Source organism: Sebastes fasciatus, chromosome 3 (genome assembly GCF_043250625.1).
Source record: "Sebastes fasciatus isolate fSebFas1 chromosome 3, fSebFas1.pri, whole genome shotgun sequence".
NCBI lineage: Eukaryota > Metazoa > Chordata > Actinopteri > Perciformes > Sebastidae > Sebastes > Sebastes fasciatus.
Window position 1 is genome coordinate 14691785 of NC_133797.1, and position 18022 is coordinate 14709806.

Consider the following 18022-nt stretch of genomic DNA (forward strand, 5'->3'; position numbering starts at 1 on the left):
CTCTCACAGCGGGGACTGCTGAGCAGGGCCTGTGTGTGTGTGTGTGTGTGTGTGTGTGTGTGTGTGTGTGTGTGTGTGTGTGTGCTTTTCCACTTTTTTGAGTGTGTTAATTTGTGTGAGTTTGCACACAAGCCTTTTAGAGGAATTAACTTCCTGGAGTTTGTGTGTTAGTGTGTTAGCGTGCAGCATGGCTAGAGGGCGAGAGTGTGCGTATGTGTGTACGCAGGTATGCAAAGCTGTGCAATTATTCACCAGCATTTGAGTGTGAGTGAGCAACTATGTTGGTAACCGCAGATTTGTTGGCCTGCAGCTGATGATGATTTCCATGTAATTGATCTTTTTTCCATTTTCCACTTTCTGGTTAATTAATTCATTGTTTATTCTGTATGATGTCAGCAAATAGTAAAAAAGACTCATCACAATTTCCCAGAACCTAAGACGCTCTCTTTAGATAGATTTTGTACGAAAAACAGTCCCATACCAAAAAAAAAATGCTTTTTACAATGATGTGATTTAGAGAAAAGCAGCAAATGTTAACATTTTTGCTCAAGAAATGATTTAAGTGTTTATAGTATTTCATTATCGAATTATTGTTTTAGAATAATTTCCTATCAATCGATGAATTTACCAGATGTTTCAGCACTAGTGTAGCGTGTTTGAATGGGTATGCATGGCTGTGTTAGTGAGTTTGGGAGCGTGTTCATAGGAGAGTAATTTTCGGATGTGTGTGTGTGTGTCTATGGTGTGTATGGTCTTCGGCTGTACATGTGGAATGTGACGACTCAGCTACGCTTCCTCTCCATTGATGCTTCTGTTCATTCATTCATTGATTCATTCGTTCACGTGCATACACACTTTATATTTGGTCTTGTGGAAGTGACTCTGCATGTGGTGTGTGTGTGTGTGTGTTTGCATGTTGTATTTCTAATAAATGAGGATATGCGGGGGCAAAGGCAATTACACTGCAGTGCATTACCTTGGATGAGTCATACTCGCAGGAAAGGCCATGTTTGTGTGCTCGTTCGTTCGGATATATCACCTTCCGATATGTCTCAGACAGGCAGATGCTGCATATTTCCTGGAAAGGGTGTCTAACGTGTCCAAAGTCGGTGTATAAAGGGCTCTGTCCTTCTGGAGGGTGGTGGTTGTATGTGCACTCTACATACCTACACACATGAACAACCAAATTAGTCTTAACAGAAATTGACATTTATTTAGTTGTGAGTTAGTGTTTATTGCAGAGTTTTTGCTGCTGAATACCTGGTGCAGATGTTTCTATTTTCATATTATTTTGCGCACCTGGAAACGTATGCAACTTTTCAACTAAGTTAGTAAGGGGACATTAGACTTGAATGGATCCAACCTCAGGTAAACCAACTGTTACTTCACTGCGCTGCTTCCAATTCGATTTGATCCCCACAAAGAGTACCAGCATCTAGTGTTGCACGGTATACCGATACTAGTAAAGTTTCACAATACCCTGCTGTTAAAAACGCTACTATACCCCATTCAACTAGCGCTGGTAGCCTACTTTAAGGATGATAGTGTTTTAATAAGAGCCGTTTCTATGAGTTGCACCAAGCATGCGTGTCAGCCCTCTGCTTCTACTCCCTGCAGGCATAGTGGGCGTGCCAACCGTTTTTTTCTCTCTCATATGCACGCTGCAAAGTGCTTTTGCCGACCGTCCATGGCTTGTCGACAAAGCAGACGCACAAAGTGCAATATGGCACTGAAGTACTGTAACCGAGGTTTACGAGTTGCATCGAAACTTATGAAGGTAATAAAATAATAACACAGAGGCTCCGCAGTCTGAACCAAGACGGCAAACTCCTTATTGCTCCCACCTTGTCAACGGCAGCGGCGACACATTACAGCTTCACTCTTTTCGTTCTTACCTTTCACAATAAAAACCCTAGACGTATACACTGTATCACTGCTTAGTGGAGGGAACTTAAACTCATTCAGAGCATTTCGCTCAGAGTCAACTCAACAAAATAGCTTACAGTAGGTTACTGCTCGTACTTATCTCTGCAAGGATTTAACCTTTTATAAGCAGCAGTGTGACATGTGAAGATGGAGATGTGAACGTGTAAAGAGCTGATCTTATTTAAGAGTTTCTCCTTCGGAGGTGGGGGACTCAAGTCAGACTCGGGTCTCAAATTCGAGGACTTGAGACCTGCTTGACTAACATTGATAAAAGACTTGACTTTACCTTGGGATTCCTGACTTGAGAGACTTGACTTAGACTTAAGACAGATGACTCGGAAGGACTTAACTTATTTATACAAATTTTTGCATTTTTCTAGATATTGACATGTTATGTTTTCTTTTTGAAACATGATTGGGTGATTTTTAGTGCAATGCGTGCAAACCTGGCAACCAACTAGGACACGGCAGAGCAGCTGAGACCAACACACGAGCCAGCTATCATGGAGAGGGCATGTCCAAAAATGATAAGATTAGGATTTAGTTGCCAATGTAGAATTGCGAGAGAGTACACGATTCAAGAGTGCACACGCACACACACAGCCAGAAGATGTGTGGTAGTGTTTCAGTATTGGTATCAAGATATTTAGGCAGGTATCCTATCAAAGTCATAATTTTGGTATTGTGTCAGCAGTACCATCATCTGTTACCTTCTCTGGCTCCGAACAGTTGAAAAAACATCTCATTAAAAATGAATTGGCTCTTAACTTGCACATTCAAATCTTATTCTCTAGTTGTAAAGGAGGTCTAATGTTTTGGGTTATTTAACAATGCACATAAAGAGTGTAAAAGTATTAAAAATGTTTATGAAAATCGCTGGAAAAATGAAATGCCAAGTGTCGATAACAGGCACAAACAATAAGATGAAGGAGCCCCACCGAAGTCAGTAATTTCCATGTTTTGCTCATGTTGTCACATGTAGTGGAGGTTGTGTTGGGTCCTGAGGTCTGCCAGTGTGTACAGGACTAGGTCTACATACATACTGTATGGGCATTTATTTGTCCGTGTGTGTGTGTGTTTGTATGTCTAGTTGTTGTAGTAGTAGTAGTAGCTGTCCTCAGCTGAACCGTCTCTGCTTCAGCCAGCTGGTCTGAATAAATCAATAAAAACCATTGAGCTGCATTGAGACTTTAAAGTGCTGGTGTCAGTTTCTTTCCCAGAGTGCTGCCTTTACAGAGCCTGGAGAAGATCAACACACACACACACACACACACACACACACACTCACACAAGCAGATATACACACACCCAGGAGACCATTGTGTTTCAATGACTTTGGCTGCAGTAGTAGTAAAGGATTAGCCCTGTTATGCCGTAGAGCTTGGATATACACACAGAAGATACAGAAGCACTTTACTGTCTAGAAAGTAGTTGACACTCGAGCACACACACACACACACACACACACATTAACCTGTTGTGCAGTTGACGGTCGGAAAACTAAAAATTTTCAGTGTCTGTTATGTCAAGCCTTTAAACGCCCTCACAATTCAAGGCCTGTTTAAGAGTTTAGAGCAAGCTGTTGATAAAGTTAGAAAGCTGAAATGGAAGTAGACAAGGAATGTGGGTTATGCAAGGCATGCTAAACTCAGTGACCTTCAAAGTACTCTCGGTCTCTTCCTCCCCCTCGCCATCTCTTCGCCGTTTGCCACTTTGCTTTCGCTATCTCCTCTGTGTCTGTCTCTAACTTGTCAGCATTTTGCCTCCCGTCTACTAGAGTAAGAAGGAAGATCACAAAATAAGTGTCTGTTGTCATTGTACGCCTCTAGGTCTCTAGCTAGAGTCATTCTGGTCTTTTACTGACCTCAAAGTTTAAAAAAATTACAGAATAACATACATAAATTCAATACATTACAGTAAATCATTTGAGGTTCTTCTGTCACTTGAGCAGCCGATCTCATCAAACTGCAAACCGGAAGTACGACTACATATACAGAACACTCATTTCCAAAGTTCCCAGCAAGGCAAACATTACAAGAAGAAAAGAAAAAAAAAAGCTTTTAGCTTATTTACTTCTTTTGCAATGAAATGTACTGACTTAGTATTTTAAAATAATTTGGGTGTACACAACTCTTGCCTCTGAGCTGAATGGACGGCAGGGAACAGGCGTAAACCTTTGTGTGACAGTGTGTGTGTGTGTGTTTGTTTGAGTGGGTCGAGATCTCATAAATGGGCTTTGTCGCTCGCTTGGCAAAGGACTCGAACCCTAAGTTAGGGCTGTTGTTGGCCTACAGGCTGAGGACGTCTGCCAAGCCGACACTGTCCCAGGGCACGGAACAAGACACACACAGTGCTCCCAGACTCCCAAGATAAGTTCATTGTTAGTTACGCATTCTTAACTAATTTTATTTATACAGACAGGAAAGCTGAACAGAAAGCTGTGGTGAAACTCAGTCATGCCCATTGGTTCCACAGCGGCCAACTTAACCTCTGATGTATCTTTTTTAGGGCTGTCAATCGATTAAAATATTGTCCATAGTTAATCAGGATTAATCGCAAATTAATTACACATTTTTTATCTGTTCAAAATGTACCTTAAAGGGAGATTTGTCAAGTATTTAACTACTCTTATCAACATGGGAGTGGGCAAATATGCTGCTTTATGCAAATGTATGTATATATTTATTATTGGAAATCAATTAACAACACAAAACAATGACAACTATTGTCCAGAAACCCTCACAGGTACTGCATTTACATAACAAATATGCTCAAATCATAACATGGCAAACTGCAGCTCAACAGGCAACAACAGCTGTCAGAGTGTCAGTGTGCTGACTTGACTATGACTTGCCCCAAACTGCATGTGATTATCATAAAGTGGGCATGTCTGTAAAGGGGAGACTCGTGGGTACCCATAGAACCCATTTTCATTCACATATCTTGAGGTCAGAGGTCAAGGGACCCCTTTGAAAATGGCCATGCCAGTTTTTCCTCGATAAAATTTAGCGTAAAGTTGTAGCATTATTTAGCCTCCTTCCTGACAAGCTAGTGTGACATGATTGCTACAAATGGATTCCTTAGGTTTTCTAGTTTGATATGATAGCAGTATCTTCACCATCTCTCGCTTTAAAACTGATTCTGCTACAACCGATTAGATTTCTATTACACTGACTCACTAAAATTAGTAAAAAGTGGAGAGAGTAGAAGAAAAGGAGTTAACTTGTACAGAGAGGGAGGATTGAAAGAGATGGAGAGATATTAAAACTGTAGATACATCTGGCGAGAGGAGAGACAGACTGACAGGAGGGAGTGTGTGCGTGTGCGTGTGCGTGTGCGTGTGCGTGTGTTTGAGTGCCTGTTGGATTCACAAGAAAACTTGCAAATATTCTGTAGTACACACACGACTCGTGGACACACCCACTCAGCATCAGGCTGACGCACATGCTTTCACATGTGGGTCGGTTGCTTACACACTTACACAGGTTGGCACATCATCGCATATCGTTCCCTTTTTCTGTTGAATAAGAAACTACATGATGTTGGTTAACATGACGTATAGACGTTGGGTCATGAGGAGTTTCACTGAATGGATCGTTCTAGATTTACTTCCAAAGCATTTCTTCACGCCATGCACCAAAGGAGAGTTCAAGTTAAATGTTCTTGTGTCAGAGAGGGGCAACATCAACTATTTTAAAGGATAGAAAGAATTTTGCTTATTTGATTGACTTATTTAATGTGTCTTTTTCATATTCATATATTTTAAATAAGTTGTTCTAGGCTCATTCACTCCAGATAACTTCCAAACTAAATAGAAAACATCTCCAGGGTACATGCAAGCTTTAGTTTGTAAAGTGGAACTCAATAAAAGCTGCATTTTACACAGTTAGGGCTTCAGTTGCAACTGTTTTCATACTGTGAGTAACGCAGAGACAATACAATATATTTAATTTGCAAAACAACTAAGACAAAGCTGAAATAGCAAACATCTATTACTTTTGTATGTGTTATTTAGAAATGATCTGCAGCGATAATCCTGTCAAAATATGACAACAATCTTAGACATAGCTGAGTTAGGCGTGCATACAGTATTTTTTTCCTGGAAGCTCTTATCTTACGTACTTATAAGCTCACTGATCCAGTAATGGGCTGCAGTAGGGTTGCTACAAAAACACAGAAGTAGTGTTGAAACTCGGCTCTAGTCTGTGCTGTAGGGACAACTCATGCCCATGGAGCAGCGGTGCTAAATGAGGGGTTCCCTGAATAGTAACACCAGCAATCAGTTGGAGGCAGGGAGCCCATAAAGACTCCTGGACCAGGTTCCTTTATGGCCTACAGTTGTTCCTCCAGCCATCACCATGCTGCTAACAAGGTTAGCACCTTTAGCTGTTTGAACAAAGAGGCCAGCTAGCCAGGTCACTGTGTGTTTGGACAGGCTGATAGCGGCTGGCTACGGGCCACTACTCTAATCCACTGTTTGTATATTTCCCTGTTGGCCCTACACTAGTGTGAACATGGCCAGAGCTCTGGGCTGATGTGCAAACGTAGTTGGTGAAACACCCAGTATTGCATTACCACCCGCTTGTCAGAGTGTGAGCATCAACAAAGGGTGGCTGATTATTGTATGTCTGCAACAAGCCACTGATATCACAAGTGAAAAATCTTTTCACAAAAGGTCAACAATCACGAATGCCTGTCACTTAATTATGAGTGTTACTGTGGAATATCAAGTCAGATTTAGTCTCATCAGTGTTTGTTTCATAATGTTATATAGAGGGCTGTCAATCGATTAAAATATTTAATCGCAATTAATCGCATTATTGTCCATAGTTAATCACAATGAATCGCAAATGAATCACACATATATTTTATCTGTTCAAAATGTACCTTAAAGGGTGATTTGTCAAGTATTTAATACTCTTATCAACATGGGAGTGGGCAAATATGCTGCTTTATGCAAATGTATGTATATATTTATTATTGTAAATCAATTAACAACACAAAACAAAGACAGATATTGTCCAGAAACCCTCACAGGTACTGCATTTAGCATAAAATATATGCTCTAATCATAACATGGCAAACTGCAGCCCAACAGGCAACAACAGCTGTCAGTGTGTCAGTGTGCTGACTTGACTATGACTTGCCCCAAACTGCATGTGATTATCATAAAGTGGGCATGTCTGTAAAGGGGAGACTCGTGGGTACCCATAGAACCCATTTTCATTCACATATCTGGAGGTCAGAGGTCAAGGGACCCCTTTGAAAATAGCCATGTCAGTTTTTCCTCGCGACAAATTTGCGTAAATTTGGAGCGTTATTCAGCCTCCTTCCTTATTTAGCTAGTATGACATGGTTGGTACAAATGGATTCGTCAGGTTTTCTAGTTTCATATGATGCCAGGAGCCATAATTATAAAACAAAGAAACACAAGCAAATTTTAGCATCTTTGAAGCTATAACCAGCATGTTAGGTATTTGTACTTGAGATCTCACTTAAACAATCAATTATCAAAATTACAATCACTAATTGTCCTGCAGATTGACTAATTGTTTCAGCATCAGATTAGAGTACGCAGATGTGACATGCAGCAATCCTCACATTAGAGGATTAGTTGCCCAGTGAATGCTTGGCATAAATAAATAGCTTATAACTTTGCGGTGGTCCAGCCTCTCGAGTTGTTGAAAGAATTGCGTTTTCAGTGTGACATCAACAATGATGCTTTCTAGGAACATCTGACCGTCTCTTAAAGTCAAACCAAGAAAATTATGAAAATCATGATCATGAAGTTCTAAACAGAGGACGTGTTTTTTGCTTTTGCTTCTCCTCAGGACTGAAAACCTACCTGATTTCAGGAAGGAAGTTGGAGCTTGATGTGCAGTGTGGCTGTTCTCAGGTGGGACTGCCGGGCGGAGATTTTGTTGGGGTCAGCCTCTCCCCCTGTCCTCAGCCCCGCACACCGGACCTAATCCCTGGGGGAGCACAGGCTGCTGAGCCCCACCAACCTCCAGACAGGATCGGGGTAAGTCAGAAGAAACAAAAAAGTTGAGGGTGCAACATAAAGATGGATACCTCTACTGTTAATTCTGTGATTTCTTTGTGGCTGAAATCACAGCTCTATAACTCAAATTAGAATATGTTTGTACCTTTTACATGACTTCCAAATATGACCCACACTTCCAGGCATTTGGCTAAAAATCAGATTCCTTTCTGAGTGAATTAGTCTTATTTATGAGGAAACAATGTCATCTCAGTACAGGCCGTCCTTTTGGCCAGTGTCCACACTCAAACACTCCTATCTAAGTGTTCTTATATGTCCTTTTGTCTCTCTAGCCTCCCTGTGTGTCCCGTAGTGTGGTCTTGTCTTCGGGGGCAGAGCAGGGTGATGATGTGGCTGTGCTGAACGGCTGCCAGGAGGAGCACAAGACCAGCAGTGCCAAGGTACAACACACACTGAGGCATGAATAGTGACAGCACCAGTGCATTTGTCAAGCACCCCTTTAAGCATTTACCACTTAAACACAACAATCACACCCTGTGTCCTTCCCTCTTTGTGACCTTTTTCTTTGCTTTTCTTCTTCTTCTTCTTCTGAATCTTATCTCTCTCTTCTTTGTCTTCTTCTCCTTCTCCTCCCGATCCAGTTCATCCCAGGTCACAGTCCCAGAGCAGCCAACGGTCTCCTGAGTCCCCCGCTGGAGGACCCAGTCCGAGCTAGCCAGAGCTCCCTGTGCGACATGCTCCAGGAGAAAGAGAAGAAGACTAGCACTAGCACGGGGACTGGCACCAGTCTGGGCATGGCTGGAGGCACAGGGGCAGCGGGCACGGGAATGGACCACTCCGCCCTGATCCAGCTGCGTGCCAAGAACTTCAGAGAAAAGAGCGACGCCCACTTTGTGGATGTTATCAGGGAGGACAGGTGAGCAAAGAGGTTGAAGGTAGAATTCATGAACTGATACTACAACTCAAGGGCGACTGATTTTGTGTGATTAGAGTGATAGAGTGAGTAGAGGTGAAGGTCATGAATAAGATCTGATATTTATATATTATAACTTTCTAAATTAGTAAGCATGAATTATATGAATGATATAAACCTCTCTACATTTCCCCTTTCAATGTGTGTATCTATCCACACCTGTTGCCAGTCTATCACAAGGATAATACGTAGCATTAGACAGATTCATTTTTACATGTGTTCAGAGTGTGTCAGGAAACACACATGAAAATAGAGACAACCATGCAAACTCCCTACAGAAAGGTGCTCTTAAAAATAGAATACAACATTTTGCTCAGGCTGCACCAGAGTACGATGATGGGTTCAGATCTGCCCAGATAAATTGTACCAAGTGGGAAAACGAACCAGAGTATGATTCTTTTGGACCAAACAACGCAAAGCTGAAAACGCCCTAAAAACAAGTTCACAAGACAGAAAAGGTTGAAAGGTGGTATATTAATCTTGTGTTCTCTATAACATTGTGAAATGTTAACACTATTTAGGTGGAGGCTTCAAATAAGCCCGGTGGGTTTTTTACCTCTTCCCGCACTGTATATTATATTTTTTTGGTTATGTTTGTATAGTCTTAATTTGTGCAAAATAAATAAACAAACAATATCCCAAAGTAGAGTAGATGGAAAAGTAGAAAAGAAGATTCAAAGATAAATTCGTTGCCAATTTTTGTGCGTTTTGTTGTTTATTTTTTCAGAAATATTTGATTTCCAAAGGAAAAACTATTCCCTTTATATTTATCTCTGTGGTTCACAGTCTGATGAAGGACTACTTTTTCAAGCCACCCATCAACAAGATCAGCCTCAATTTCCTAGAGAGACCGCTGGAAAAGGCCTATCGCAGCAGCTACAAGGAAGAGGTACACACACACACACACACACACACACACACACACACACACACACACACATTCTTATAGGTATTATTATACCTATAAGAACTTTGAATTGACTTATTTTTCATTACCGTGTCTGTCACTGTAATTATAAGCCTCATCGCTGCCTTACTCGGCACTAACCTCAGAATAGTTCCTGGACTTTAGCGACTTTCCAGTTTCCACACATGTCACACAAGGCTGAGAGACACATGGGCCTCAGACAGACAGTAGTGTTATAATACATTCGTTCTCAGTGTGCTTTGTGCCTGCGTGTGTCTGACTGTGTGTGCATGTGTTTGTGAGTGAAGGGGGGGGGTTCCCAAATGTTATGCCACATTAGTAGGACACACACTGTCACACACACAGTGCCAGTTCCAGTTGGCCTGCATTGACCTCACAGCCTTGCAGCCCCCTGCTGTTACACCGGTGTTACTGCAGAGCTCAAAAACACAGACATTCAACCTCTAAGTTCTTTTCATGCAAATCTGCAGTGATACTCACTGATGATCAGTCTTTGTACTTGGCTGTGGCTTTCTGGCTAAGCTGTGGAAATGTAAACTCCTGATAATAACTTTAACTTTGCATTAGTTTCAAAATGTATAGATTTATATTTTGTGTATATGTTTTTTTAACTTTTTTTTTATTTATATTGAAGTTTAGAAGATAGCTTCCTCTGTAGATTTAACAGTTTGTTTACTTATGTGTGTTTAAGGTTATAATTGATAAATGGTTTGTTTTACTTATTTTTATAATATACTGTATATATGATTTTTTATTATTATTATTATTATGACGTGTCCAGGGTGTACTCGGCCTTTGCCCAATGTCAGCTGGGATCGGCTCGAGCCCCCCCGCGACCCTTAACAGGATAAGCGGATACAGATAATGGATCGATGGATTATTATTATTATTTTATTTACATTTTTACCTGTAGACCTTAGGGTTTCTACACACTGAAATTAAAACACTTGTTTTATACAGCCACCTTTCATCATAGTAGTTCTTTACAGTACTATCTATGATAACATTACAACTACACACAACTACTTAGATTTAGTTTTGTTTTTTTGTTTATTTTCTACTCTTTCAAAAGCAGTACACGCACTACTGTATACTTTAAAAAAAGCTGAACAGAATATGTTTTGGGAGTTTATTATGTATGGATATATATCGGACATTCATAATATTCAGTATTTAACAGATGAGCATTTTTTTAAGTTAAGTTAACTCTTAAGTAGACACTCAAAAAACCCCTGTGTATGTGCAGTGTAAGACATTTAAGCCACCGCTTCTCCTCAGTTTCACATCCCTCTTCCCCTTCCAGGTAATGAACGAGGTGCAGGTGCAGACATTTGCGAGCTCCACCTTCAGCTCCTTCCTGGATGTTCTCCTCAGCTGTTTTGTCTTCCTGGCCCTGACGCTGGCCTGCTTCCTTCCACCTCTGGTGAGCCCGACCACCGTGGGCCCTCCGGCTCCCGCTGCCCTGGCCGTGGCTCCCTTGGCCGGCCTGTTGGAGCTGGCCTCCCTGGTGCTGTCCATACGGTGAGGAGGCTGCGTGTGTGGGAGTGCGCACGTATTTTGTATCAAACAGGGTTCGACCAATATGTTTTTTTAAGGACAATGAAAACATATTTATATAATGTAATACATTCATGGTATCAAATTTTGACCATTTTTGTGAAACAAAATGACAAGGACTCTGTGTTTTCCCCAGATATATTTTTTTTTCCTGGCAGGATGGAAAAGCGTCTGAAATATAATTCAGGCTGTTGGGTTGTTGTCAGTGCTGTGCCATCAGGGCCCAATCATATCTAAGTGTTTGCTTCCAAATTGGCTGCTGTAGTGTTTGGTTGGATTAAAAGCCTGTATCTCTTGGGCCTCAGTGGCACGGGATTGAAAACCACTGATGGACCATCCCATAGCACAACAACTCTCCACTGAAACCAAAACAAATTATTTGATGTGGTGGTTGGCTCCCACACCACAATGGATTAACTCCCCTGGTCAGATATGACTGGCTCATGTCTAGTTATTTGTGAAAGACCAGTGTTGGCTCAGAAATTGGCACAATGACGTCCTGGGACCAGGTAGAGCTCCAAACCCCCCAAAAAGCTGGTGCTCAAGTGCTTAAGATGTGTGATGTATTTATGTGTTTTGTGGTGTGATTTCATGGGTGTGGCGCATCTCAGTGGAGAACATTTGAAAAGGAATTCCACTTAATGCCATTTAATAATGCAATCAATCTTCATCTTCTAGCTGGGACTTGGACAGCATAGCTGTATTTTAATTATCTGTCTTAATTAAGGACTAATGAGAGTCTGCTGCAGTTTTCCCCTGCCTTAACAGGAAGAGGACTGGGGGTGGAGTGAGAGTAATACGGGGAGAGATAATATGTTTTTCTTTTTATGTGACTTTAATTTTGTTCGGTTATATTTTGTTGATTCTTATTTTGTCTCTTTTAGACTGAACTGATATTGCTTTGGAGTTGTTCTGCTGGAAACTCCTCCTTTGTTGTCTCCTCCTAACACTTTGTCCTCCTCTCCTCTCCTCTGCGGCAGTATGGCCTTCTATCTGGAGGAGGTGATGAACTGTACCCGCTCCCTGCTCCTGGTGGTCTCTGGATGGGTCCCCCGTCACGTGATCGGGGCTGTGTTAGTCTCCCTCCCTGCCATCTCTGTCTTGTCCCACCTCACCTGCAGCGTCCACGTGCCCCTCCAGGTAAACATGTCTGTTGGTGGGTGGTAGAATTAAAAACTTGTGCGTGTGCGTGTGCGTGTGCGTGTGCGTGTGACTTTACATGTACAACAATGATAAGAACGGGTAAAAATACACAAGGACAGACAAAGAAAACAAGGTAATGTACAGAACTTGACATGATATATATATATATGTATAAACACAACAAACCAAAATAAATGATGAAAAAATAGTCATAAAAATCATAATAATAACATCTTGCAGTTCCTGTGAGTTAAATTTGTGTTATTACCGAGTGTTTAAGGGGGATCTGTTAAATATGACACATGCGTTTATGTGTATGATTGTGTTTGTAGGGGGTTTGGGGGTCGGGGGCGGGGATAATAGTAATACTAATAATAATAAAAGTAATGCATATTTTTGAAAAAAGAAAAATAACTAGGTGGTGGTAATCATAAGGGAGGAATGAAAAATAAATAAATGAATAGTTAGGTATTTAGAAGTGTCAGCTTTTGTAGTGTGGATGGTCCTAGCTGTCTATTCCATAGTTGAGTTATGTGGAGATTGGGGCACTGATGTCACCGGCAGTGGTGGGAGGTCGTTTACCGGGGTGAGGATGTGTCCGTGTGTATAGTTTATTGGTTTGTGTTAAATGGGTAGGCGAGTGATAATGATGAATGGGGCCCAACATCTGTAGAATTAATCTATTTAGTTGTTTTTTAGTGCTATTTCTCTTCCTGTTGAAATGTACTCAGATAATAGAAGGTGCCACCGGGATGTTGAGAGGATATTTCTGTCTTTCCGGCTTAGTAAGATTGTCCTTGTTAGCGATTGTTAAGGTGACTAGTATGGGTTGTTCATATTTCAGTGGCGGTTCAACTGAGGAGAGGTCTCGAAGTAGACATACAGAAGGGGAGACTGGAATGATGTTGAGGATATTTTATGTGCCATATCTGTCCCGAATGTTTGAATGGAGTTGCAGTTTGGAGTTATGGGTTAAGCCAAGTTCCCACTACACGACTTTCAAAGTCAGATCACTGTCCTGTTCACACTACGCGACTAGCTGTCTTGTAATCGTGAGTCTTTAAGTCGTTGTGGTTTTCACACTACATGACTGACCGGCGACAGGGGGTCACACAATACAAGATCTGTGTTCACAAAATAGCCTTTTTCCATCGGTTTCCACACTCTTTCTTACTATTTATACCACTAGGTGCAACAACAACTTTGCTCCGTGTTGCAAATTCAACACATACAGTAAGTTCCTGTTGTTACAGGCGACCCCTCCTCCCCCAAGTTTCCCCTCAACCCGTGTCTTGCGCTTTCATTGGCTGGCTGTAGCTCGTGGCCAGAGTCCCCGACAGGTCCAGATATTTAGCATGCTAAATATCTGGAATGTGTCTGCGAGGCATCGGCTTGTGTCGGTGAGCGTCTTTGAGCATCTCACACAAGACGCTTGAGCGCTGATGTGCGATTGGCGAACCAATGCCGATTTGCCTCTGATCTGGTGCTTTTGACCGTGAGCTCCAAAAACCATCGGGGAGCGGAAAATCAGGGCTAAAATGTGCTCCTTGTAGCCGCTGCTGTTACAGGGGCTACTGATAATTGTGGTAGTGGTACTACGGTTGATTTCCAAGCTACAATCGTTTGCCCTCGCTGATATATCTAAGCCAAAGTAAGTAGAGAGGAGTCGGGTGGTTTGAAACCTTGCCCATGGTGGTCTGAAGCCAGAGATCCTTGGAGACCAGTAGAGCCATTAGCTGGCATTAGCCCTGATAGGAACTGTAGAAAGAAAACAGCTAGGAGGCTTCAGGAGGCTTCGCCTGTGGACCTTGGCACCAGACATTTCTTCTTCTCTGAGTCCTGCATGTGAGAAGATTGAGAGCAGCCATACTTCACAGCGTTTTTGTACTTTTTTGAGTCAAGGCCGTATCCAGCTCTAGTATAAGTTTGATCCTGTCTTTCCAGCTTTGAGCCAGAGGCTGCTTGCAATATGTGTGGCGTTTTGATATCTTGTTTTTCAAGGATTTTCAACACCCCATTTCTCTATCCATTTCTCTCCCACCCTGCTCCGTCTCTCCCCTCCACTCTCTCCATCTCTTCGGGGCTTGCAGATCAAAGCGGTAGTCTCAGGGAGGGTTGTTAATTAGACATGCAGTTTTCTGGACTTTAATGCCTTTGAAGATATAAGACCCAGTAACAGTGGGTGGGGGGGAGAGGGAGGATATGTGTAGGGATGAGAGGGGAAAAGATGTTATCCTGTCAATATAATCATTAACAACCTGTGAATGTCACCAAATTACTACTGCTGTCTCCATGAATGTTTGCTTGACTATAAAGCTCAAATCAGCATTAAGTTACATCAAATGTATTGTAGAAAATACGTACTTACTCCCAGGTAAGGTGTTGGGGTCTTAATGAGGTATTTTAGAGGGATTATTGATCATTTTTATCAATTCTCGATTGGTAAAAAATGGTTAAGTTTTGCACAAATGTTTTGCAAATCTGTGTAACAAATGGTATCAACCCAAAAATTGCTGCAACAACTTATGAGACATAAGTGATCATGGGATAGGCCATCATATACTTCCATCATAATGTTCTCAGCCCTTATACACTTCCACGATCAATTTTAATGACTATGACTTGATTTATGACTTGAACAACTTGACACACAGTGCTGAGCTGCATCTCAAATCTTCAGGTTCCCAGCTTTCAGATGATGTACACCACTTCTGTGTGACATCTACTGTTGACCTGCTATCTCCCCCTAAAGACCCCCTGTACAAAAAAGACAAAAATGGGAGGCTCTGCACTCAGTTTAATGTCTCATGTATGTCTTAAGTCTGGATAGCAAAAGTCAAAGTATGGAAAATGTATTATTTTTGTCATCTGCTGTTTGTCTTTGACATGCCTAAAGAACAACACCCTGCCTTCCTGTTGTGCTGTGCAGTTCATAATCGGTAGTGTGCAGGATTTGAAGTGCATAAATAGACACCAGTCTTCATAAGAAAACACACGTTTTAACCTTCTTTTTAATCTTCTTTAAAATTCCTGTGACAATACAAATAAAACTACAACTGAAATTGAAAAAAGTTAACTAAAACTTACTCTGATATTTATAGAAAATAAAAACTGAAACAGAAATTACACCCACAAATCTAAAGGTAAAGTCTTGTTTTTTTTGTAGCATGAAAGAACTGATTTCAAGTATTTATCTCACATGCTAGCGTAAGCAACTGTTTTAGACAGAAATACTGATTTTAAACTGTTAAAGAGGACCTATTATGCTTATTTTCAGGTGCACACTTGTATTTTGGGTTTCTATTAGAACATGTTTATATGATTTAATGTTCAAATGTGCTGCACCTCTTTTCAACCTCTGTCTGAAACGCTCTGTTTGAGCTCCTGCCCCCCTCTCCCAAAAATCCCAGCTCCGCCCTAATTAGCTTTGTTTGAGGGCGTGCCAAACTAGCCGCTTGGCAAAATGTGTTACTTGGTGACATCATCACGTTACAGAGGAAAAGACGGGACTTCAAACGAGGCGTTTCAGTCAGTTCAAGAGCAGTGTTTCTGTGGGGGAGAGTAAATCTCTTTGGCGTGGACTTTGGGCTTTGTAACTTTGCAGACCTTTTACATGCACAAAAAACTATACCTTTAATGCATCTAAATTTTAGCAATGAACCAATATTACTGCACTCACACAATATTGTGTTTTGAGTCACAACAGTTGGATAATGAATACGTCAAGGAATTTTTTTTCTCTTTAATTCAGGAGAGAAATGCAGTGTTAGCCAGCCGTAACTGATGTACAGAACTGTATTGAACCCTTCATTTATTTAATTTTACCTCATAATTTCCTCTCCTACTCAACACACACACACACACACACACACACACACACACACACGCACACGCACACGCACACGCACACGCACACACACACACACAACGGCCTCACAAGCTGAAATGTATTGTGTTTGTTCTGATTTGCATTCACAGTATAGTCCTTAGTTGCTTTGTTAAGTCACCTTAATGACTAGCCCCTTTTCTCCAGGTGACCATGTTCTTGTGCTGCGCCACCATCCTGGCTATCATCCAGTATTGTAACTTCTGTCAGCTAAGCTTTTGGATGCGCTCTGTCCTGGCCACTGCTACAGGGGTCGCCCTGCTGCTGTTGCTGTACAGCCCCTTGCACAGGTACAGGTGAGCACTTGTTATTTGCACACGTGCACAAATACCAAATGCAAATATACGGTACACACATGCCCAAGTCAATAGTTACACAAACATGCGTAGCTATACTATCCACGGTATGCACTTAGCGTGGCATCTCACATTTTATTCACTTACAAAGACTTCATACAAGATTTCATATATACATACCCAGTTGTTTTGGTACTACATACCTCTATCTACCTGTTCTTCAGCCAGTAAAGATGATTTAATACGATCTGTATTATGTATGTTTGTTCATGTCTGCGCAGTCCTTTCTCCTGACTGACACCCCTCTTGTCGTTTTTCAGCTCCGGTAATAACAGCTTGCCAGTTCATGGGTGAGTGTCGCCGTGGAAACAGAGGGGTTTGATGGATGAGTGGCATTTGAAGGGTCAACAGGGGCGACGGCTCTCTTTTATATTTTTCATAACTGCAGCTCTCTCTGGCTTTTACTCAATCTCACGCTTTCCTGCTCTTTATTCACCTCTCCTCCTCTCTCTCTCTCTCTCCTCCTCTGTCTCCCCCTGTGTGCACCAGGAGTAATGGTTGCTAAATGTCACTTGTGGTGGAAATGACTCATACAGACCGTGCTGGCTTGAATTTGTTATTAGAGCCACAAGTTAGCTGACTACACTATTGAGTAGCAGAGGGGGGCTGGAAAAGACTCCCCTTTCCTTATCAGTTAGCATTTTGATTGGCAGCCGCTTCTCAAGGCTTACAGGAGACAAACTCTGCTTATATCATACTTGAGCACACTGCTGTTCTAACAGAATCATTTTACGAGAGGATCTTCAGGTGTTTATCAGTTTTTATTAGTCTGTCGACCAGAAAGGAACATGAGGTTTCTGAGGTGAGGTTTTTAAGGACAAATAACCCTTCAAACCTTTCTTACATTCAGTATGCTTATATGTACAACTGTGCTAATTGCAAATACTAAACTAATTAGCTTAAGGTAATATTTTGGTTACAGGTGCTGGAAGTAGGGGTGCTGGGGGTGCTGCAACACTGTAGGCCTATTATTTAACTGCAATGGAAACTAAAAATATAGGCTATATATTGTTAAAATACTGTCTCATATGAACCTCCGCGGAGTGATTGCGCTTCGGTAGATCCTCATTCATTTCCTGTATGAAATGGCCATATCCTCACTGTCCTGCATTACGGGTCATCCATACACTTCTTCAAACCCTCTTCCTATCCTCAGTTCTCATGCATTAGCTCTGTGTAGTTGACTGTGTAGTTGCTTTGGCTGCTTCGACATACTCGATGTTCAAGTTTTCTTTTCTAAAATCAGGGTTCT

At 41.6% G+C, this 18022-nt stretch overlaps 1 protein-coding gene across 2 annotated transcripts in view; it reads left to right on the forward strand.

Annotated features, from left to right (window-relative positions):
- Positions 1-18022, forward strand: part of LOC141764167 (adenylate cyclase 9) — a 40658-nt gene that overhangs the window by 18578 nt on the left and 4058 nt on the right. Inside the window, exons 2-9 of one of the 2 annotated variants that reach the window (XM_074629155.1) lie at positions 7758-7948; positions 8260-8367; positions 8569-8843; positions 9687-9789; positions 11132-11349; positions 12366-12525; positions 16562-16710; positions 17031-17060. In XM_074629155.1, the coding sequence (XP_074485256.1) occupies positions 7758-7948; positions 8260-8367; positions 8569-8843; positions 9687-9789; positions 11132-11349; positions 12366-12525; positions 16562-16710; positions 17031-17060 (1234 nt within the window). The remainder of the gene's footprint in view (positions 1-7757; positions 7949-8259; positions 8368-8568; positions 8844-9686; positions 9790-11131; positions 11350-12365; positions 12526-16561; positions 16711-17030; positions 17061-18022) is intronic. The other variant, XM_074629156.1, reaches the window with a different exon arrangement.